General features: G+C 39.1%; 1 protein-coding gene across 1 annotated transcript in view; it reads left to right on the forward strand.

The window, feature by feature from the left end:
- The window catches only part of EFCAB13 (EF-hand calcium binding domain 13), a 210438-nt gene that overhangs the window by 36485 nt on the left and 148798 nt on the right, over positions 1 to 25155 (forward strand). Inside the window, exons 8-9 of the mRNA XM_059878370.1 lie at positions 11663 to 11806; positions 15409 to 15480. Of these exons, the coding sequence (XP_059734353.1) occupies positions 11663 to 11806; positions 15409 to 15480 (216 nt within the window). The remainder of the gene's footprint in view (positions 1 to 11662; positions 11807 to 15408; positions 15481 to 25155) is intronic.

Consider the following 25155-nt stretch of genomic DNA (forward strand, 5'->3'; position numbering starts at 1 on the left):
TTTTCTCCACTGGATTTTTGGTTGCTGGTTTTCATTGCAGTTTTCAACTCTTGGTTTTCAAGGCTCCTGGTAGCCCCTGGGAAGGGAAGGTGGGAATACAGCAAGTTAAAATGCCACAAAGCTCAGTGTTCTTAAGGAGAGTCAGACATTTTTTTTGAAAAAACATTCCCTGGGTTGTTGTAAGCCTTTGGTTGATTTCCAGAGGGTTGGAAAAGTTGACTTTGACATTTTTGCCAGTGTTCTCGTTGTTTTATAGCATAGAGGATTCTCAGAGGTCCTTCCTGTGCTATTTTTTTTTTTTTTTATTGAAGGATAATTACTTTACAGAATTTTTTTGTTTTCTGTCAAACCTCAACATGAATCAGCCATAGGTATACATATATCCCCACCCTTTTGAAACTTCCTCCTATCTCCCTCCCCATCCCACCCCTCTAGGTTGATACAAAGCCCCTGTTTGAGTTTCCTGAGCCATACAGCAAATTCCTGTTGGCTATCTATTTTACATATGCTAATATAAGTTTCCATGTTACTCTTTCCATACATTTCACCCTCTCCTCCCCTCTCCCCATGTCCATAAGTCTATTCTCTATTTCTGTTTCTCCATTGTTGCCCTGTAAATAAATTCTTCAGTACCATTTTCCTAGATTCCGTATATATACATTAGAATATGGTATTTATCTTTCTCTTTCTGACTCACTTCACCCTGTATAATAGGTTCTAGATTCATCCACCTCATTAGAACGGACTCAAATGCATTCCTTTTTATGGCTGAGTAATATTTCATTGTGTATATGTATCCCAACTTTTTTATCCATTTCATCTGTCAGTGGATATCTAGGTTGCTTCCATGTTCTAGCTATTGTAAATAGTGCTGCAATGAACAATGGGATACATGTGTCTTTCAGTTTTGGTTTCCTCAGGGTATATGACTAGGAGTGGGATTTCTGGGTCGTATGGTGGTTTTATTCCTAGTTTTTTAAGGAATCTCCATACTGTCTTCCATAGTGGCTGTATCGATTTACATTCCCACCAACAGTGCAAGAGTGATCCCTTTTCTCCACACCCTCTTCAACATTTATTGTTTGTAGACTTTTTGATGAGGGCCATTCTGACCTGTGTGAGGTGATATCTCATCGTAGTTTTGATTTGCATTTCTCTAATAATGAACAATGTTGAGCATCTTTTTATGTGTTTGTTAGCCACCTGTATGTCTTCTTTGGAGAAATGTCTATTTAGGTCTTTTCTCCACTTTTTGATTGGGTTGTTTGTTTTTCTGGTATTGAATTGTATGAGCTGCTTGTATATTTTGGAAATTAATCCTTTGTCAGTTGTTTCATTTGCTATTATTTTCTTCCATTCTGAGGGTTGTGTTTTCACCTTGCTTATAGTTTCCTTTGCTGTGCAAACGCTTTTAAGTTTAATCAGGTCCTGCTTGTTTACTTTTGCTTTTATTTCCATTACTCTAGGAGGTGGGTCATAGAGGATCTTGCTTTGACTTATGTCATCAAGTGTTCTGCCTTTGTTTTCCTCTAAGAGCTTTATAGTTTCTGGTCTTCCATTTAGGTATTTAATCCATTTTGAATTTATCTTTATGTTTGGTGTTAGGAAGTGTTTTAATTTCATTCTTTTACATGTAATCTGTCCAGTTTTTCCAGCACCATTTATTGAAGAAGCTATCTTTGCCCCATTGTATATTCTTGCCTCCTTTGTCAAAAATAAGGTACCATAGGTGCATGGGTTTGTATCTGGACTTTCTATGTTGTTCCATTGGTCTATATTTCTGTTTTTGTGCCAGTACCATACTGTCTTGATGACTGTAGCTTTGTAGCATAATCTGAAGTCAGGAAGGTTGATCCCTCCAGCTCCATTCTTCTTTCTCAAGACTGCTTTGGCTATTTGGGGTCTTTTGTGTCTCCATATGAATTGTCAAATTTTTTGTTCTAGTTTTATGAAAAATGCCATTGGTAATTTGATAGGGATTGCATTAAATCTGTAGATTGGGTTTGGTGTATAGTCATTTTTACAATATTGACTCTTCCTACCCAGGAACATGGAATATCTCTCCATCTGTTTATGTCATCTTTGATTTCTTTCATTAGTGTCTTACAATTTTCTGTGTGCAGTTCTTTTGTCTCCTTAGGTAGGTTTATTCCTAGATATTAATTCTTTTTGTTGCAATGGTGAATAGGATTGATTCCTTAATTTCTCTTTCTGGTTTTTCATTGTTAGTATATAGAAATGCCAGTGATTTCTGTGTATTGATTTTATATCCTGCAACTTTGCTAAATTCGCTGATTAGCTCTAGTAATTTTCCGATACGATCTTTAGGGTTTTCTATGTACAGTATCATGTTATCTGCAAACAGTGAGAGCTTTACTTTTTCTTTTCCAGTCTGGATTCCTTTTATTTCTTTTTCTTCTCTGATTGCTGTAGCTAGGAATTCCAGAACTATGTTGAATAATAGTGGCAGAAGTGGACGCCCCTGTCTTGTTCCTGATCTTAGGGGGAATGCTTTCAGTTTTTCACCATTGAGAATAATGTTTGCTGTAGGCTTATCATATATGGCCTTTACTATGTTGAGGTTGGTTCCTTCCATGCCCATTTTATGAAAAGTTTTAATCATAAATAGGTGCTGGATTTTGTCAAAGGCTTTTTCTGCATCTGTTGAGATTATCATACATAGTTTTTATCTTTCAATTTGTTAATATGGTGTGTCACATAGATTGATTTGCATATATTGAAGAATCTTTGCATCCCTGGAATAAACCCAACTTGATCATGGTGTATGAGTTTTCTGATGTGTTACTGAATTCTGTTTGCTAGAATTTTGTTGAGGATTTTTGCATCTATGTTCATCAGTGTTATTGGCCTGTAGTTTTCTTTTTGTGTGTTGTCTTTGTCTGGTTTTGGTATCAGGGTGATGGTAACCTCATAGAATGAGTTTGGAAGTGTTCCTTCCTCTGCAATTTTTTGAAAGAATTTTAGAAGGATAGGCATTAGCTCTTCTCCAAATGTTTGAAAGAATTCTTCTGTGAAGCCATTTGGTCCTGGGCTTTTGTGTTTTGGGAGATTTTTGATCCCAGCTTCAATTTCAGTGCTTGTAATTGGGTTGTTCATAATTTCTATTTCTTCCTGGTTCAGTCTTGGAAGATTGAACTTTTCTAAGAACCTGTCCATTTTTTCTAGGTTATCTATTTTATTGCCATATGGTTGTTCATAGTAGTCTCTTATAATCCTTTGTTTTCTGCATTGTCTGTTGTAACTTCTCCTTTTTCATTTCTAATTTTGTTGATTTGATTCTTATTTCTTTCTTGATGAGTCTGACTAAAGGTTTGTCAATTTTGTTTATCTTCTCGAAGAACCAGCTTTTACTTTTATTAATCTGTACTATTGTTTCTTTCATTTCTTTTTCATTTATTTCTGCTTGGATCTTTATGATTTCTTTTCTTCTACTAATTATGTTTTTTTGTTGTTGTTCTTCTTCTTTTTCCAGTTGTTTTAGGTGTAAAGTTAGGTTGTCTATTTGATGTTTTTCTTGTTTCTTGAAGTAGGATTGTGTTGCTATAAACTTCCCTCTTAGAACTGCGTTTGCTGCATCCCATAGGTTTTGAATTGTGTTTTCATTGTCATTTGTTTCTAGAAATTTTTTGATTTCCCTTTTGATTTCTTCAGTAAACTGTTTGTTATTTAGAAACGTGTTGTTTAATCTCCATGTGTTTTTGTTTCTTACACTTTTTTTTTCTTGTAATTAATATCCAGTCTCATAGCATTGTGGTCAGAGAAGATGCTTGATACAATTTCAATTTTCTTAAATTTACTGAGGTTTGATTTGTGACCCAAGATGTGGTCTATCCTAGAGAATGTTCCATGTGCTCTTGAGAAGAAAGTGTATTCTTCTGCATTTGGATGGAATGTCTTGAAGATGTCAATGAGATCCATCTCATCTAATGTATCATTTAAGACTTGTGTTTCCTTATTAATTTTCTGTTTTGATGATCTGTCCATTGGTGTGAGTGGGGTGTTCAAGTCTCCTACTATTATTATGTTACTGTCAGTTTCTCCTTTTATGTCTGTTAGTGTTTGTCTTATGTATTGAGGTGCCTCTATGTTGGGTGCATAGATATTTTCAATTGTTATGTCTTCCTCCTGGATTGATCCCTTGATCATTATGTAGTGTCCTTCCTTATCTCTTGTAATCTTCTTTATTTTAAGGTGTATTTTTTTCTGATATGAGGATTGCTACTCCAGCTTTCTTTTGCTTCTCATTTGCATGGAATATATTTTTCCATCCTCTTACTTTCAGTCTATATGTGTCTTTAGGTCTGAAGTGGGTTTCTTGTAGACAGCATAGATATTGGTCTTGTTTTCGTATACATTCAGCCAGTCTGTGTCTTTTGGCTGGAGCATTTAATCCATTTACATTTAAAGTAATTATTGATATATATGTTCCTATTGCCATTTTCTTAATTGTTTGGAGTTGATTTTATAGATCTTTTCTTTTCCCCTGTTGTATTTCTTGACTATATAAGTCCCTTTAACATTTGTTGTAAAGCCAGTTTGGTGGTACTGAATTCTCTTAACTTTTGCTTGTCTGAAAAGCTTTTTATTTCTCCATTAATTTTGAATGAGATTCTTGCTGGGTACAGTAATCTTGATTGTAGATTTTTCCCTTTTAGTACTTTAATATATCCTGCCATTCCCTTCTGGCCTGCAGAGTTTCTGCTGAAAGATCAGCTGTTAAGTGTATGGGGTTTCCCTTTTATGTTACTTGTTGCTACTCCCTTGCTGCTTTTAATATTCTTTCTTTGTGTTTATTTTTTGTTAGTTTGATTAGTATGTGTCTTGGTGTGTTTTTCCTTGGGTTTATTCTGTATGGGACTCTTTGTGCCTCTTGGACTTCATTGACTATTTTCTTTTCCACGTTGGGGAAGTTTTCAACTGTAATCTCATCAAAAATTTTCTCATACCTTTTTTTTTCTCTTCTTCTTCTGGGACCCCTATAATTTGTATGTTGGTGCATTTGATATGTTCCCAGAAGTCTCTGAGACTGTCCTTGGCTCTTTTCATTCTTTTTACTTTATTCTGTTCTTCAGAAGTTATTTCCACCATTTCATCTTCCAGCTCACTGATTCATTTTGCTTCAGATATTCTGCTATTGATTCCTTCCAGAGTATTTTTAATTTCAGTAATTGTGTTGTTTGTCTCTATATGTTTATTGTTTAATTCTAGATCTTTGTTAATTGATTCTTGCAATTTCTCCATTTTGTTTTCAAGGTTTTTGAACATCTTTACTATCATTATTCTGAATTCTTTTTCAGGTAGTGTGCCTATTTCCTCATTTATTTGGACTTCAGTGCTTCTAGTTTGTTCTTTTATTTGTGCCATATTTCTCTGCCTTTTCATTATTATTATTATTAGTTTAGGTTATTGTGTTTGAGGTCTCCTTTCCCAGGCTTCAAGGGAAGTTGAATTTTTTCCTTGAAGAAGGTTGAATTCTTCCTTTTGGTTTCTGCACTCCTAAGACTGGTCCTGTGGTTTCTGTGAGCTTCTATAGGGTGAGATTTGTGCTGAGTTTTTGTTTGTTTGTTTGTTTTTCCTCTAATGGGCAAGGCTAAGTAAGGTGGTAATCCTGTCTGCTGATGATTGGGTTTGTATTTTTGTTTTGTTTGTTGTTTAGATGAGGCGTCCTGCACAGGGTGCTACTGGTGGTTGGGTGATGCCAGGTCTTGTATTCCAGTGGTTTCCTTTGTGTGAGTTCTCACTATTTGATACTCCCTAGGGTTAGTTCTCAGGTAGTCTAGGTCTTGGAGTCAGTGCTCTTACTCCAAAGGCCCAGGGCTTGATCTGTGGTCAGGAATGAAGATTCCACAAATGCATGAGGTGAGATTAAAGCAAATATCCAAAAACAAGAAACCAAAGATGAACCCCAGACAAATATCAGTTACAAAATCAGGCAAATAATAACTAAAATAATGGAATATACACATATACATATACACCCATGAGCAAAGTGAAAACAGTCCAACAAAAATAAAGTACAGTAGACTGATCTGGTGAACAAAGGAAATAAAAAATTATATTTACCAGTTAAGAACAAAACTAAAGTACAAATTGGAAAACAAAACTAAAACAAGGTGCCAAGTGGAGAATAAAGCAATGAAAACAAAATGAACAAATATATTGGGAGAAAAGGAAAGAAAGAAAAGAAAGAAATAATAGATATACAAAGTTAAATAGAGGTAGATGAAGAAGATTTACACACATTAAAGATTAACTGCAAGGGGAAAAAACAATAGGGAAGGCAAACAAAGGAGTAAATGTAGAAAAATATAATAGGTTTTTTAAAAATTAAAAATATAAAAAAGAAAAAAAAAAAAAACAGAAGAAAAGAGGAAAACTCCACAGAACTGCAAAAGCCCAATGTAGAAGCAGAAGTTTATAACAACAATAGAATGTGTGACTGAATATACACATATACATATACACCCATAAGCAAAATCAAAACAGTCCAACAAAAATAAAGTACAATAGATTGACCTGGCAAACAAAGGAAAACAAAAATTATGTCTACCAGAACAAAACTAATTAAAGCACAAACTGGAAAACAAAACTAAAGCAAGGTGCCAATTAGGGAATAAAGCAATGAAAATAAAACTAACAAATATGTTGAGAGGGAAGGAGAGAAAGAAAAGAAAGAAAGAAAGAATAGATATGCAAAGTTAAATAGAAGTAGATGAAGAAGATATATATATACGTTAAAGAGTAACTGCAAAGGGATAAAACAGTAGGAAAAGCAAACAAAGGAATATATGTAGAAAAAATAAAAATAGGTTTAAAACATTAAAAATAAGGAGAAAACAAAAAAAAAAAAAAGGAGGAAAACTCCACAGAACTGCAAAAGCCCAATGTAGAGGCAGAGGTTTATGACAACAATAGAAAATGAGACCGAGAAAAAAAAGCTCAAAAGCTTAATTGGATTTCTTAGTGCCAATAAAACCAATAACTACAACAGAGGAAGGAAAAAAGGAAAAAAAAAAAAAAAAACCACAACAAAATCCGCAAGTATCTACAGAAAAAGTAAAAAAATAAGAATAATAAATGTTTTTCTTGAGCCACTGCTGTCGAGAGTCCTTTCCCTGGCTGGGAATCACAGTCTACCTTACCTCCCTAGGATGCCCACCAACACTACTGATCTCTGGACCAGCAGTGGGGACCCCTCAGATTCTAATCTGGTCCTACTCCTGTGTGTTCTTGCCTCCAGTGTCCACAGCTATCAGAACCAGTGCATTTTTTTTTAATGGGAGCTCTCAGTGGCCTTTTATATATTCCACTGACACAGAGTCTGCTTAGTTGATCTTGTAGATTTAATCTGCAGCTTGTACAGATGGTGGGAAAGTTTGGGGTCTTATTCCTTAGCCATACTGCCTCTGGGTTTCAATTGTGGTTTTATTTCCACCTCTACATGTGGGTCATCCACTGGGGTTTAGCTCCTGAGGCTACCCTGGAGGGCTTGGGTTTTCCCCTGTGAGGGCCAGGTGTGGAAGTGGTGCAACTGCTTGGGTCACAGGAATTCTGGCAGCACTAGGTACTCAGGGGGGTTGGTGGCTAGGGCAGCAGGAAATATAGTGCTCTAGAAGGGTATGGCAACCAGTATTGGCCAATATGCTGCAGTATTCTTGCCTGGAGAACCCCCTCTCTGATAGAGAAGCCTGGCAGGCCACAGTCTACAGGGTTGCAAAGAGTCAGACATGACCAAAGCGACCCTGTGTGCATAGATGCAAGACTTTTTTTTTGCCCATGGTAGCTCTGCCCCAGTGAGACTTGAGTGTGAAGGTGGCGCAGCTGCTTGGCTTGTGGGGACCCTGGCAGCACCAAGTGTGCAGGGACACAGACTGCCTCTGCCACAGGAGTTACGGCCCTATCAGAGTCTTTTTTTTTTTTCCAAAGCCTCTTGTAGCTGGCAATCAGAAGGCCTTTTTGGCTAGTCTTTCTCTGTAGCTACCCCCATTTAGACACTTAGCGGGCTCCTTTGCCTGGAGTCAGTCCTTCTCTGTTGTTTGGCGTGTCAGGCAAATAGAGGGGTACCCCTGGCTGGGGTCCTACTCTGTAGATAGGTGTGTCAGGCACTTAAAGGGGCACCCTGGGTGGGCTCCTACTCTGTAGTTCAGTGCATTAGGCATTTGATGGGCCAGCCTCTCTGTTGTTCAGGGGCCAATGCTGGCCTGTGTGGGGAGAGAGGCGATGGTGATGGCTCCACCCACTACACGTGATTCAGGTGTATTGTGTTGCTTCCATGGTTGCCTCGCTTTCCTTCACTGGCATTTCCCACCACCATCTCCCTCACATCCCCTCAATCTATCTCTCAGAAGTCGGTAGCAGCCCTCGCCCTGGGATTGCTCCACAATCCCTAAACTCCAGCTCCCAGCTGCTGCGCCTTCCAGGAGACCAGCGTTCCTGCCTGGGGTGTGTATGGCTGTGGCAAGGACCATCTGATTCTCATTCTGTTTAGGCTGTCACTGATCAGCTGTTTCACTCTCAGCCTTAAATGTTTCTTCTCTGACTCAGACGGTTGCCCCACTGTAGGGATCAGACCCCTGCTTCAGTTCACCGACCTGCTGAAGGGCAGGTCCAGTCCTGCTAACACTCCTGTTTTTCCCCCTAGATCCTTCATCCTATCGAGTTTTGCATGGTTCTATATATTCTTTTCCACTGGTCAGGTACTCCTGTCGGTTCTCAGCTGGAGTTCTGCATGCACTTCTATGTCTGAAGGTGTATTCCTGATGTATCCTTGGAGAGAGGTGTACTCCACGGTCCACCTACTCCTCTGCCATCTAGTTCTCTTTCCTCTGCTGTTTTTGCTCACTTGACTAATAACTACTTGTTGAATGAATAGTGTCAGTTCTTCCTCTTCTACTGTGCTTATCTAAAGACTTGTAGATCATTATGTTTACTATATGCTGAATTCCAGGGAAATCTAGTCTGACTACAAAATGGTTTGCCCTCTGGAATTATTTGAATTGTGTTTCCTTATCAAGGTAAATTAAGGGATATAGTGGTCTAAGTTACACTTAAATATGTTAAATGTAGCATTTGGATACAGATAATTGTTTAGGATCAATGCAAGGAAATAGAGGAAAACAACAGAATGGGAAAGACTAGAGATCTCTTCAAGAAAATTAGAGATACCAAGGGAACATTTCATGCAATATGGGCTTGATAAAGGACAGAAATGGTAGGGACCTAACAGAAGCAGAAGATATTAAGAAGAGGTGGCAAGAATACACAGAAGAACTGTACAAAAAAGATCTTCACAACCCAGATAATCATGATGGTGTGATCACTCACCTAGAGCCAGACATCCTGGAATGTGAGGTCAAGTGGGCCTTGGGAAGCATCACTACGAACAAAGCTAGAGGAGGTGATGGAATTCCATTTGAGCTATTTCAAATCCTGGAAGATGATGCTGTGAAAGTGCTTCACTCAATATGCCAGCAAATTTGGAAAACTCAGCAGTGGCCACAGGACTGGACAAGGTCAGTTTTCATTCCAATCCCAAAGAAAGGCAATGCCAAAGAATGCTCAAACTGCCACACAATTGCACTCACCTCACACGCTAGTAAAGTAATGCTCAAAATTCTCCAAGCCAGGCTTCAGCAATACATGAACCATGAACTTCCAGATGTTCAAGCTGGTTTTAGAAAAGGCAGAGGAACCAGAGGTCAAATCGCCAATATCTGCTGGATCATGGAAAAAGCAAGAGAGTTCCAGAAAACCATCTACTTCTGCTTTATTGACTATGCCAAAGCCTTTGACTGTGTGGATCACAATAAACTGGAAGATTCTGAAAAGAGATGGGAATACTAGACCACCTGACCTGCCTCTTGAGATACCTGTATGCAGGTCAGGAAGCAACAGTTAGAACTGGACATGGAACAACAGACTGGTTCCAAATAGGAAAAGGAGTACATCAAGGCTGTATATTGTTACCCTGCTTATTTAACTTATATGCAGAGTACATCATGAGAAATGCTGGACTGGAAGAAGCACAAGCTGGAATCAAGATTGCCGGGAGAAATATCAATAACGTCAGATATGCAGATGACACCACCCTTATGGCAGAAAGTGAAGAGGAACTAAAAAGCCTCTTGCTGAAAGAGGAGAGTGAAAAATGTTGGCTTAAAGCTCAACATTCAGAAAACTAAGATCATGGCATCTGGTCCCATCACTTTGTGGGAAATAGATGGGGAAACAATGGAAACAGTGTCAGACTTTATTTTTTTGGGCTCCAAAATCACTACAGATAGTGATTGCAGCTATGAAATTAAAAGACGCTTACTCCTTGGAAGGAAAGTTATGACCAACCTAGATAGCATATTGCAAAGCAGGGACATTCCTTTGCCAACAAACGTCCATCTAGTCAAGGCTATGGTTTTTCCAGTAGTCATGTATGGGTGTGAGAGTTGGACTGTGAAGAAAGCTGAGTGCCGAAGAATTGATGCTTTTGAACTGTGGTGTTGGAGAAGACTCTTGAGAGTCCCTTGGACTGCAAGGAGATCCAACTAGTCCATCCTAAAGGAGATCAGTCCTGGGTGTTCATTGGAAGGACTGATGCTGAAGCTGAAACTCCAATACTTTGGCCACCTCATGCGAAGAGTTGACTCATTGGAAAAGACCCTGATGCTAGGAGAGATTGGGGGCAGGAGGAGAAGGGGATGACAGAAGATGAGATGGCTGGATGGCATCACCGACTCGATGCACATGAGTTTGAGTGAACTCCGGGAGTTGGTGATGGACAGGGAGGCCTGGCGTGCTGCGATTCATGGGATCGCAAAGAGTCGGACGCGACTGAGCGACTGAACTGAACTTAACTGTTTAGGTTTTAAGGAAGCCTTCTTTTGGGGCGAAATTCTCTTCATTATTATGTTTACTTTCTTTTAACCATGTTCTTCCCAGTTCACTTTTGATATCAAGGACAGTTAAGAGATTTCTATGGATAAATAGACATTTTAATTGTGGTTAAACCATTGTCAAATTCTGTGTAGTATATAAAAAATCTGAAGAAAAATTCTGTATTTACACCATTCTTATCTCTTTTACAATATCTTTCCTAAATTACACTTTAAAGTAATTAATAACTGCCCCCAGTTTTGGATCAAGGTGTTTTGCTATTGTAGATTATACCACTGGTAAGAAATTGTTATAGCTAAAAGTTTTAACTAAGAGGTGCGTATAATATGATGATTAAGAGCAAACATTTTGGATTAGAATTCTGGCTTTTCCATATACTTAAAGTACAATCAAAAGGGACTTTCTGAGCTTTAGTTTCCTTATCTGTAATGTAGGGATAATGAAAAATTTTATTTTATAGGCCGATTGTGATAATGGAATTATATAGCCCATAATTTTCAGCACAGTTCCTGGCACATAGACAGCATTCAATAAAAACCAGTTATTATTGATAATATTATTTTAGCAGTATAATAGTATAACAGCAAACATTACATTTTAGGCTAAGAATATGGCTAGAATTGGGCAAATGCGTACTTGCAGGTAAATTTTTAGAAATCCTTAAATTTATTTTTCCCAGATCAAATCTGCTCTTCCAGGGAAAGATGTTGATTGTCATTGTACAGTAATTTCTTTGTTTATTGTACTTTTGCAGCATTTCAGAATGCCTTGAAGATTTTTCACAGGATAAAATGTGGTCGAGTTCCAGTTTCTGAAGTGGATAAAGTGTTGGATAGCATGGATATCTTGGTAGTCCCTGAAACTTTGCAGGAAGTGATAAAATATGCTGATATCAACAGTGAGTTATTTGAATTGATGTATACGTATTTCTTTCTTGGCTACCAATTTTTCTGATTCATCCTTTACTTCTCCTTTTCCTACTTGATTCTTGCCCTTTGCCATGACACTGCTTACTGGTGTCTATGATAAAAGGTAGTCTAGAAAAATTAAGTGAGAAATTTCTAATTGTTGTATTTTGGTATGTTTGGCAAAAATATAAGAGAAAAATGGAATTTTTTTCTTTTCAATGTTATCTCTCTTTTCCAATAGTCATTTCTTGTCTTTGTGGAGAGGTAGTTTCTGTGGTATCAAGAGCATTGACTCCACAAGTTAGGAGAGCTAAATTTCTTAAATTTCCAACTTTGTTTTGTAGCTTTGATTACAAAATCTTCCTGTGCTGTACAATTACATTCTCTTTAAACACGATCTTTAGCATATATTTTATATTAGGTGTTTACATGTGACCAAGAGATGTCCTATAATAATGGATTGATTAGTAATTGATTAATTGATTTATCCATTCATTTAATGAGTCAGATAGTCATTTAATATCTACTGTGCCTGAAACTGGTAGGTGATAGATACACAGATGAATAAAACATATTTATTGTTCTGAAGGAGCTCACATTCTGATGTAGAAAAGGCAAATAAACTGAAAATTATGATAATATATGTAGCAAATACTATTATAGAGTGTATATATGCATATTGGAAGCACTAGAGAAAGATTATTAGAGGAGGTGATGTCTGAGCTAAATGTTGAAGGATTTGTAGGAGTTAGTTGCAGATGGTGGTAGAGGGTGAAACTTTTTAGACTGAGGGAGCAGTTTGTGTAAATGTGGCAGGAAAATCATCAGACATGGCACCCTTTCTGGTGGGATTCTAATGGATTTTGTCGTTTGGTAGTGGTGGCTTTATGGTGGGCCTTTAGTTGGTGAAGTGTAGTCTGGAGGTAGAAGCAGGCTGCATGCAGTTTCAGTAGGTAGTCATTTATGGTGGGCTCTTGGGTAGTAGACACGAGTGGAGAGTTATATGTATTGGAACGTGAAGATGTATATAAATAGGAATTTTAAAGACTAATCTCAACTCGTATTATTAAATAGCCTTCAGGGCATGCTTTAACCAGGAGCAACAGAAATCATATATGAAACGACTGCAGTGCCTTGCTTTTTGGCTTATGGAATTCTAATTTGGGCTTCTAGATCACCCTCTTTATTTGGAACCATGGGTTAGACAAATAATACTACTTTCATAGGATTATTGTAGGATATAGATATAAAAATTTGTCACTGTTTGGCACCTAGAACAGGCTCAAGAAATGTGAAGCAGAAACCTAAGAATCATCCTTGACAGCTATGTTCTCTGTGTTTTCCTGGTGAAATCATTACGAAGTACTATTATTTTAAAATCCTACATATCTCTTAAATCTTTCTGTTTTCCAGCATTACTACATTTTTCCTTAGGACAATTGCAAGTCTACCCATATTCTAACAAGTTACCCATATCTGGGCTTCCCTGATAGCTCAGTTGGTAAAGAAGCTGCCTGCAATGCAGGAGACCCTGGTTCAATTCCTGGGTCTAGAAGATCCCCTGGAGAAGGGACAGGCTACCCACTCCAGTATTCTTGGCCTTCCCTTGTGGCTCAGCTGGTAAAGAATCTGCCTGCAACGTGAGAGACCTGGGAGACCTTGATCCCTGGGTTCGGATGCTCTCCTGGAGAAGGGAAAGGTTACCTACTCCAGTATTCTGGCCTGGAGAATTCCATGGAGTCACAAAGAGTTGGACATGACTGAGTGACTTTCACTTTTCACTTTCACCCATATCTAGTCTTAATCTCCCTTTACACTGTAGCCAGAAAGATCTTTTCAAAAGAAACATCTGTTTATGTTACCTTCTTTGTATAAAATCTAATAATACCTCTTTAATGTACAAGACTTTGCAAAGCCTGGCCTTTACCTGGATCTTAGCTTTATCTCAGACCACATTCTCCCTTACTGTCTGTGCCTTTTTAGAGTTTCAACCTTATACTGCTCTCCTCCTGCCACAGCCATTACACATATTCTGTTATTTTCCTGGAATATTCCTCTCCTCCTAGTTATTCCTGCTTATATGTGAAAAGTGAAAGTGAAAGTCGCTCAGTCATGTCTGACTCTTTGTGACCCCATGGACTATACAATCCATGAAATTCTCCAGCCCAGAATACTGGAGTGGGTAGCCTTTCCCTTCTCCAGGGAATCAACCCAATCCAGGGATTGAACCCAGGTCTCCCGCACTGCAGGCAGATTCTTTACCAGCTGAGCCACAAGGGAAGGCCAAGAATACTGGTATTGGGTAACCTATCCCTTCTCCAGCGGATCTTCCCGACCCAGGAATCAAACTGTGGTCTCCTGCATTGCAGGCGGATTCTTTACCAACTGAGCTATCAGGGAATTATTTATTTATTTTAAAAAATTTTATTTATTTTTAATTGAAGGATAATTGCTTTATAATATTGTGTTGGTTCCTGCCATACATCAACATGAATCAGCCATAAGTGTACATATGTCTACTCCCTGTGAACATCCCTCCCACCTCCCACCCCACCCCACCTCTCTAGGTTGTCACAGAGCACAGGTTTGAGCTCCCTGAGTCATACAGCAAATTCCCACTGGCTATCTGTTTTACATATGGTAATGTTTCCATGCTACTCTGTCCATTTGTCCCACCCTTTCTTTCACCCCACGTCCACAAGTCTGTTCTCTGTGTCTGCATCTCCACCGCTACCCTGCGTATACGTTCATCAGTACCATCTTTCTAGATTCCATTTATGTGTGTTAGTATATGATATTTGTTTTTCTCTTTCTGACTTACTTCATTTTATATAATGGGCTCTAGATTTGTCCATGTCATGTGAGCCAACACAAGTACATTCCTTTTAATAGCTGAGTAATATTCCATTGTGTGTATGTACCACAACTTCTTTATCTGTTCATCTGTCGATGGATATCCAGGTTGTTTCCATGTTTTAGCTACTATTGTAAATGATGCTGCAATGAACATTGGGGTACATATATCTTTTTAAATTATGGTTTCCTCAGGGTCCTTCTTAATACTTTAAATCTAAACTACACTCTGTTTTTTAGAGATGTTTCCCTGACCTCTCTGAGTAGGTCATATTCTCATATTGTAGACTTTCACAGGATTGATCTCAGTTGCAATTTATATTTTAAACTGTTTGATTAAGGTTTGTGTATTAATTAAGACTAGTTAAGCACCAGGAGAGCAGATATCATGTCTACTTTTGCTCAATATTGTATCCTCAGTATGTAACACAGTGAATATGGCAGATATTAACTGCTGAAACAATGTTGAAAGAATTAATAATTCTCACTCCATATTCCATCTCCCCCAGTCAGGAAGAACAAGATTTCTTCATTTTGTCATACTAATGAAGTCTTATGTTTCAGTGTATACTGAATTACTAATTCATAATTCCAGATATTGTTCAAAGCCCATAATAGCTGGTCCTTCGTTCCTATTTGCACATATTTATGCGGTGTTGTAATTTTAGAATAGGATAGCAGCTGTATTGTGTTCAAAAGGAAATACAGTATCTAAACTAAGGAATTCTTTATATTACAGGTAATCAAATGGTGGATATTGGGGATATCATATTTACTTTGGATGAACTACAGCAAGAGTATGAGAATATTTGTAAGTGATCTCTTGTTGCTATAGCAAGTTTTGTTTATAAATTATCTTTAAGTACTAATTTATAGATTTTATTATATGAGTTTTGAAAGACTTCTTTAAACTCTTTACTCTCTTAAATCAGGGAGATAAAAATTTAATATCAGTCAGTTCAGTTTAGTTCAGTCACTCAGTTGTGTCTGACTCTTTGTGACCCCATGAATCGCAGCACGCCAGGCCTCCCTGTCCATCACCAACTCCCGGAATTCACTCAGACTCATGTCCATTGAGTCAGTGATGCCATCCAGCCATCTCATCCTCTGTCGTCCCCTTCTCCTCCTGCCCCCAATCCCTCCCAGCATCAGAGTCTTTTCCGATGAGTCAACTCTTTGCATGAGGTGGCCAAAGTACTGGAGTTTCAGCTTCAGCATCATTTCTTCCAAAGAAATCCCAGGGCTGATCTCCTTCAGAATGGGCTCGTTGGATCTCCTTGCAGTCCAAGGGACTCTCAAGAGTCTTCTCCAACACCACAGTTCAAAAGCATCAATTCTTTGGCGCTCAGCCTTCTTCACAGTCCAACTCTCACATCCATACATGACTACTGGAAAAACCATAGCCTTGACTAGACGGACCTTTGTTGGCAAAGTAATGTCTCTGCTTTTCAATATGCTATCTAGGTTGGTCATAACTTTCCTTCCAAAGAGTAAGCGTCTTTTAATTTCATGGCTGCAGTCACCATCTGCATACCCTGAATATACCTAATAATCAATATTATAATTATATTCCCTGATGGCTCAGATGATAAAGAATCTGCTTACAAGGCAGGAGACCCAGAGTCAATCCCTGGGTCAGGAAGATCCCCTGGAGAAGAAATTGGCTACCCATTCTATTCTTGCTTGAAGAATTCCGTGGACACACTACTGTGTGACTTAACATTTTCACATAATTATATAATATTGCAATCTCATAATTTTTCTGTTTTTATCTTTTGTAACATAGTCAACTTTAAAACAAAGTTCAGTTCAGTTCAGTCACTCAGTCGTGTCCAACTCTTTGCGACCCCATGAATCACAGCACGCCAGGCCTCCCTGTCCATCACCGACTCCCGGAGTTCACTCAGACTCACGTCCATTGAGTCAGTGATGCCATCCAGCCATCTCATCTTCTGTCGTCCCCTTCTCCTCCTGCCCCCAATCCCTCCCAGCATCAGAGTCTTTTCCAAAGAGTCAACTCTTTGCACAAGGTGGCCAAAGTACTGGAGTTTCAGCTTCAGCATCAGTCCTTCCAATGAACACCCAGGACTGATCTCCTTTAGGATGGACTGGTTGGATCTCCTTGCAGTCCAAGGGACTCTCAAGAGTCTTCTCCAGTACCACAGTTCAAAAGCATCAATTCTTCGGCGCTCAGCCTTCTTCACAGTCCAACTCTCACATCCATACATGACCACAGGAAAAACCATAGCTTTGACTAGACAGACCTTTGTTGGCAAAGTAATGTCTCTGCTTTTGAATATGCTATCTAGGTTGGTCATAACTTTTCTTCCAAGGAGTAAGCGTCTTTTAATTTCAAGGCTGCAGTCAAAGTAGTAATACTAAAAAAAGGGAATATTTAATTTGCAATTTGTGGTCATTCTGACATCCTGACATTGACTGTTTAAAAAACCATAGTATGTTTTTCTCTATCACTCATTGTTTAGTTTTTCTTCATTAAGTGCATTGTTTTTGATGTTTTCCTGTTCAGTTCAGTTCAGTCACTCGCTCGTGTCCGACTCTTTGCTACGCCATGAACTGCAGTACGGCAGGCCTCCCTGTCCATCACCAACTCCTGGAGTCTACCCAAACCCATGTCCATTGTGTTGGTGATGCCATCCAACCATCTCATCCTCTGTCGTCCCCTTCTCCTCCTGCCCTCAATCTTTCCCAGCATCAGGATCTTTTCAGATGAGTCAGCTCTCCACAGCAGGTGGCCAAAGTCTTGGAGTTTCAGCTTCAACATCAGTCCCTCCAATGAACACCCAGGACTGATCTCTTAGGATGGACTGGTTGGATCTCCTTGCAGTCCAAGGGACTCTCAAGAGTCTTCTCCAACGCCACAGTTCAAAAGCATCAAATACATTATTATTCTTTACTCTTTGTCTCATTTGTCCAAATGTCATTTGATCAAGATTATCTATGTACATAATTTTAAGGATTATATAGCTCTATAAAGCTTGCTAGAAAAAAAAAGCAGCCTCTTGCCTAATCCTCCTCTCAGCTTCTCCAGAGGCAAAAATTTCAAATGTTTTAGCTGATTACTTGATATTTATCTTCATGACTGAAAATAGCATGTTTATATTGCTACTTGTTAATTTATAAAATTTTAGGTAGACAAAGTAAACTTCCTACTATTGATGCTGAAAGCTTGGCTTCTCTGCACCCATGCTGGATTGAATCTCAGAAACAGAGTATTGAGTGAAGCAGAAAAGAAAGCTTTATTGATTTGTCAGGCAAAAGGGGAACACAGTGGACTCCTGTCCTGAAAAACTATGTGTCCCAACCCAGGGGAGTTTGGTCAGGGCTTTTATAATAATGGTCCAGGAGTAGGGTCTCTGACAAAATTAGGGTGTGTATAGATGCTTTCAAATTGTGGTGCTGGAGAAGACTCTTGAGAGTCCCTTGGACAGCAAGGAGATCAAACCAGTCAATCATAAGGAAATCAGTCCTGAATATTCATTGGACGGACTGATGGTAAAGCTGAAGTTCTAGTACTTTGGCCACCTGATGCAAAGAGCCGACTCATTGGAAAACACCCTGATGCTGGCAAAGATTGAGGGCAGGAGGAGAGGGGGATGACAGAGGATGAGATGGTTGGATGGCATCACTGACTCAATGGACATGAGTTTGAGCAAACTCTCAAACTCTCTAAGTCCAGGGAGGCCTGGACTTAGCGACTGAGCAACGAACACCAGCGGGGCTTGCACTCCAGTAACCTTGTCTCAGGTGGTTGGTCTCCTATCTTGATTAGTTTCTATGATCCCTTTAGTCTTGCCTCTGATAGTTACTTGGCTGCTTCTCCCTTGATTGTTGTTGTTCAGTCGCTCAGTCATGTCCAACTCTTTGCAACCCCATGAACTGCAGCATACCAGGCTTCCATGTCCTTCACCATCTCCCAGAGTTTGCTCAAACTCATGTCCATCAAGTCCATGATGCCATCCAACAATCTCATCCTCTGTTGTCCCCTTCTCCTCCTGCCTTCAATCTTTCCCAGCATCAGGGTCTTCTCCAATGAGTCAGTGCTTTTGCATCAGGTGACCAAGTACTGGAGCTTCAGCTTTAGCATCAGTTCTTCCAATGAATATTCAAGGTTGATTTTCTTTAGGATTGACTGGTTGGATCTCCTTGCTGTCCAAGAGACTCTCAAGAGTCTTTTCCAGCATCACAGTTTGAAGGCATCAATTCTTTGGCACTTAGCCTTTTTTATCCCTGGCTCTCACATCTGTACATGATTACTGGAAAAACCATAGCTTAGACTATACAGACCTTTGTCAGCAAAGTAATGTCTCTGCTTTTTAATACACTGTCTAGGTTTCAGGGTAGGTCATGGAGGCTGGAATTTTGCCTGTGAGAAACCGGGGACACAAGGACTTCCATGCCTGGGGGGCCCACAGAGCCTCATTTGGTTTTACTATTGAAAATAAGAATTTAGTTCTGTTTCATTTTCCCTGTCTGCACCACATCCACCTACTCTTCCTGAACCTATTAAGAAGAGGTGGGAAGAATACACAGAAGAACTCTGCGAAAAAGATCTTCATAACCCAGATAACCACGAATGGGCAATTGTTCATCTAGATCCAGACAGCCTGGAGTGCAAAGTCAAGTGGGCCTTAGGAAGCATCACTATGAACAAAGCTAGTGGAGGTGATGGCATTCCAGTTGAGCTGAGCTATTTCAAATCCTAATAGATGATGCTGTTAAAGTGCTGCATTCAATATGTCAGCACATTTGGAAAACTCAGCAGTGGCCACAGGGCTGGAAAAGACCAGTTTGCATTCCAATCCCAAAGAAAGGCAATGCCAAAGAATGTTCTAACTACCTCACAATTGCACTCATCTCACACACTAGCAAAGTAATGCTGAAAATTCTCCAAGCAAGGCTTCAATAGTACGTGAACTGAGAACTTCCAGATGTTCAAGCTGGATTTAGAAAAGGCAGAAGAACAAGAGATCAAATTGCCAACATCTGTTGGGTCATAGAAAAAGCAAGAGAATTCCAGAAAAAAACATCTACTTCTGCTTCATTGACTACTCTAAAGTCTTTGACTGTGTGGACCACAACAAATTGTGGAAAATTCTTAAAGAGACGGGATTACCAGACCATCTTACCTGCCTCCTGAGAAATCTGTATACAGGTAAAGAAGCAACAGTTAGAACTGGACATGGAACAATAGACTGGTTCCAAATTGGGAAAGGAGTGTGTCAAGGCTGTATATTGTCACCCTGCTTATTTAACTTATATGCAGAATATATCATGCAAAGTGCTGGGTTGGATGAACCACAATCTGGAATCAGGACTGCCGGGAGAAATATCAGTAACCTCAGATGTGCAGATGACACCAGGGTTATGGCAGAAAGTGAAGAGGAACTAAACAGCCTCTTGATGAAAGTGAAAGATGACACTGAAAAATTGACTTAAAACTCAACATTCAAAAAATGAAGATCATGGCATTTTGTCCCACCACTTCATGGCAAATAAATGGGGAAACAGTGACAGACTTTATTTTCTTGGGCTCCAAAATCACTGTAGATGGTGACTGCAGCCATGAAATTAAAAGATGCTTGTTCCTTGGAAGAAAAGCTATGACCAACCTGCTGCTGCTGCTAAGTTGCTTCAGTCGTGTCCAACTCTGTGCGACCCCATAGACGGCAGCCCACCAGGCTCCCCCGTCCCTGGGATTCTCCAAGCAAGAACACTGGAGTGGGTTGCCATTTCCTTCTCCAATGCAGGAAAGTGAAAAGTAGAAGTGAAGCCGCTCAGTCGTATCTGACTCTTCGCTACCCAATGGACTGCAGCCTACCAGGCTCCTCCATCCATGGGATTTTCCAGGCAAGAGTACTGGAGTGGGGTGCCATTGCCTTCTCCGATGACCAACCTAGACAGCATATTAAAAAGCAGAGACATTACTTTGCTGACAATGGTCCATCTAGTTAAAGCTATGGTTTTTCCAGTAGTCATGTATGTATGTGAGAGTTGGACCATGAAGAAAGCTGAGCGCCAAAGAATTGATGCTTTTGAACTGTGGTGTTGGAGAAGACTCTTGAGAGTCCCTTGGACTGCAAGGAGATCCAACCAGTCCATCCTAAAGGAAATCAGTCCTGAATATTCATTGGAAGAACTGATGCTGAAACTGAAGTTCCAGTACTTGATCACCTGATGCAAAGAACTGACTCATTGGAAAAGACCCTGATGCTGGGAAAAATTGAAGGTGGGAGGGGAAGGGGACAACAGAGGATGAGATTGTTGGATGGCATCACAGACTTGATGGTCATGAGTCTGAGCAAGCTCCAGGAGTTGGTGATAGACAGGGAAGCCTGGCATGCTTCAGTCCATGGGATTGCAAAGAGTCGGACAAGACTGAGTGACTGAACTGAACTGAAAGTTTTATGTGTAGTTATATTCCTGAATCTTTCTTCATTAACATTCTGGAAGAAGAATTTTCACTTCTTTCCCTGTATCAGATTCTGTACTCATGTTTGATTGGCAGTTTAATATAGAATTCTAGGTTGGAAATACATTTCCTTAGAATTTTTCTGTTTTCCAGTTTTCAGTGTTGCTGTCAAATCCACAATTCTTTTGATTCCTGACTTTTTGTATGTAACTGATTTTTTTCTTTGAAATTTTATAGAATAATTTCTTTACCTTTAGTGTTCTGAAATTTCATGATTATGGGCCTTGAAATGGATTGTTTTGGCAACAATTGTGTTGGGTACAGTATAATGTGATTCTGAGAAATTTAAGCAATTTGTTGATGATTTCCTTTCCTCTCTGAATCATTTATTACTCAGATACTTGACATCCTGGATGGATTCTCCTCTTTTTTTTTTTTCTTTTTAAAAAAACCTTTTTCTCTGTCATTTTTTGGTGAGATGTACTTAACTTTATCTTCCAACGCATGTGTTTAGGCTTTCATTTGTACTTTCAAGATTTCCAAGAATTTTTTTTCCCTTCTGAAAGTATGTTCTTTTAACATCTTCTTGTTACATGGATATTCCTATTGTTCCATGAACATAATATCTTCTGTTGTGCTAAGGATGATGTTTAAAAATTTTTCTTTTTCATTCATAGTGTTTTCTCCAAGTTATTTTTCTCTTATTTGGCCTTCATTTTAGAGGCATTCTCCAAATGTCTGGTGATCTTTGGTTGTCTGCTTATGATTGAGAATAATGAACTCAAAAGCTGTTTGGAAACTCTGAGACTGGGAGTGGAACTAGTTGACCATGGACTGAACACTCTAGAGTAGTGGTTCTTAACCAGAAGTGATTTTGGTTATCACTCTCCCACAGGAACATTTGGCAACATGTGGAGATGCTTTTTGGTCATTAAAACATGTATTACTGGCATTAAGTGATTAGAGGCCAAGGATGCTTTTGTTGACTTTAAAAAAAAAAAGCACAACCTAAAAGTTGAGAATTTTGTTTTCTTTGGGGCATTAATGAGGACTTAAGCCTGGGATACAGCCTTTCAGAAAGCTCTGAGGGACTATTCCAAAGAGATAAGGGAGGAGCCAGGATATATAGGAGTTTTTGCAAAACTCCTAAAGAATTCATGTAATCAAATATCAAAACATTACTGCTTATTAAAGAAAATCCAGACATCTAAAGTTAATGAGTCTATTGCTTTTCTATGTATGGGAAGATGCAAGAGTCTGGGCTTAATGAAATTATTCCTTTGACATGCACTTTAACTATGTAGAGCCAATATTCTGTTTTTCTCCATCCTGAACCCACTCAGATGCACCATGGGGGTGGCTGCAGTGGCTGATGGCTTGATGGCCTCAACATCTTTTGTTTACTGATATGGTGGGTGATATTCTTTGTGTGCACTTTTACTCTTTTTTTTTTTTTTTTGGCTGTGTGGCATGTGGGATCCTAGTTCCCTGATCAGCAATCGAACCCATGCTCTCTGCTTTGGAAGTTCAGAGTCTTCCAAAGTCTTCAAAGTCCACTGGACCTTCAGGGAAGTCCCTACACACACTTCTAGATATCCCCTTCTCCTCCTCTTAATAAGGAATTGAAGTGAAGTGAAGTTGCTCAGTCGTGTCCGACTCTTTGCAACCCCATCAACTGTAGCCTACCAGGCTTCTCTGTCCATGGGATTTCCCAGGCAAAAGTGAGGAATCGTGTGTCCCCAAATGCCAATACTGCTGAGGTCAGGGCATCATGCCATAGGCAATCTGGCTGGAATTTTGCCTCGAAGATCCTTGATATCACCATCTTGAGGGTGTTTTTCCTTTCAAGATGGTCAGTGTTTTCAGAGAATCAGCTTCTAGTTTCCTTCTTGGAGGCTGTAAGTTATCTTGCCAGAGTTTCAGGTGTTTAATGAGACAAAAGAACTGGAATTCTCTTTATTCAGTGGTAATTGTCATGTAACCCTCCCTTTTCATTATCCAGATAATACCCTTACTCTCTTCTATGTTTTGTATTCCCTGACCCAGAGACCTTGTGTTTAACCCTCTCTGGTGAATTGTTAGTCTTCTGCTGGAAGGGGAGATCAGTGCATGGCCATGAGAAAATATATGGGTGTGTGAAGGTTATCTAGGTATCTGATTACTGCTTAAACAGACTTTTAAACAATCCTTTATTTTCAGTTTTACTCTTTCCTTCACTTTCAGAAGTAACTAGATGCCACTAATGTAGGAGGTTTTGTGTTATGAATTGGGTTGTTGGCTTTTTCCTTCTGGTTTAGAATTCAGCCTTTTCCCATCTACTAAATTCATGCAGTTGTTTCTTTTCCTGTTCTTCTTCTTATGGATTTATGATATTTTAAGAATAATTTTAATGGAATTTTTGAAAGCTGTTCAATTTGCCATCATTACCTGAAAGTTTCAAAGTTTATTTTGAATTCTAGTTTTGTCTCTGGTTTTACATATATTTTTCTTTTCCTGCATAGATACTACTGATAATCACATACCCACTCCCATGCATGATTCTCATCATTTATAATTTTTTCTGAATCTTTGCTGGTTTTCTATTGGTTCTACTACTGTGAAAGGAGAATAGTATTGAAATATATAATTGTGGATTTGTCTGTTTCTCCTTTCATTTTTGTTGGGCTTTGATTCATGCATCTTGAAGCTCTGTTAGTTTCATTCACATTTAGGATAGTTATATCTTCTTGGCAAACTGGCTCTTTTATCATTATGTAATGTGTATGCAATCAATGGTAATTTTCTTTGCTCTGCAATTTACTTTTTCAAATATTAATAAAACTACTTCAGCTTTCTTTTAATTAGTGTTTACATGTATAGATTTTCTATCCTTTTCTTTTTACCTTCTTATATCATCATATCTGGGCTTCCCAGGTGGTTCAGTGGTAAAGAATCCACCTACCAAGCAGGAGATGTGAGTTTGATCCTTGGATCGGGAACATCCCCTGGAGAAAAAAATGGCAACCCACTCCAATATCTTTGCTGGAAATCCCATGGACAGAGGAGCCTGGCAGTCTTTAGTCCATGGGGTTGCAAAAGAGTCAGACATGACTTAGTGACTAGCAACAACAACTGTCCTCATATTTCAGGTATTTTGTAAACCACGTAGGGTTGGGTGAACGTGAATGTGAAAGTTGCTCAGTCGTGTCCGACTCTTTGCAACCCCATGGACTATACAATCCATGGAATTCTCCAGGCCAGAATACTGGAGTGGGTAGTCTTTCACTTCTCCAGGGAATCTTCCCAACCCAGGGATCGAACCCAGGTCTCCCGCATTGCAAGCGGATTCTTTACCATCTGAGCCACAAGGGATTTCAAGAATATTGGAATGGGTAGCCTATCCCTTCTCCGGCAGATCTTCCTGATGCAGGAATTGAGCTGGGGTATTCTGCATTGTAGGTGGATTCTTTACCAACTGAGCTATCAGAGAAACCCTGTAGAATTGGGTGATGCTTTTATATTCATTCTTTTAATTCCTGTTTTTTAATTGGAGTGTCTAGGTCATTTTTGGAGAAGGCAATGGCACCCCACTCCAGTACTCTTGCCTGGAGAATCCCAGGGATGAGGGAGCTTGGTGGGTTGCCGTCTATGTGGTCGCACAGAGTCGGACACGACTGAAGTGACTTAGCAGTAGCAGGTCATTTTTACTTAATGTGATTAATTATATCAGATTATATATTAATTATATATATTAAATATATTAAATATATATATTAATTATATCAGATATAGGTAACCATGTTATTTCTTTTCTATTTTTTCCTCTCTTTTCCAACCTTTTCTACCTTCTTTTTTGGAAGTTTTTAAAAAATTCTTTAAAAAAATTTACCTATATATTTTTTTACCATATGTCTGCATTTTTCAGCAATTATTCTAAGGATTATAACATACATATTTAACCTTCAATTTAGTCAGTTCAGTCCCTCAGTCATGTCCGACTCTTTGCAACCCCATGGACTGCAGCACGCCAGGCTTCCCTGTCCACCAACTCCTGGAGCTTACTCAAACTCATGTCCA

This window comes from Bos taurus, chromosome 19 (genome assembly GCF_002263795.3).
Source record: "Bos taurus isolate L1 Dominette 01449 registration number 42190680 breed Hereford chromosome 19, ARS-UCD2.0, whole genome shotgun sequence".
Lineage (NCBI taxonomy): Eukaryota > Metazoa > Chordata > Mammalia > Artiodactyla > Bovidae > Bos > Bos taurus.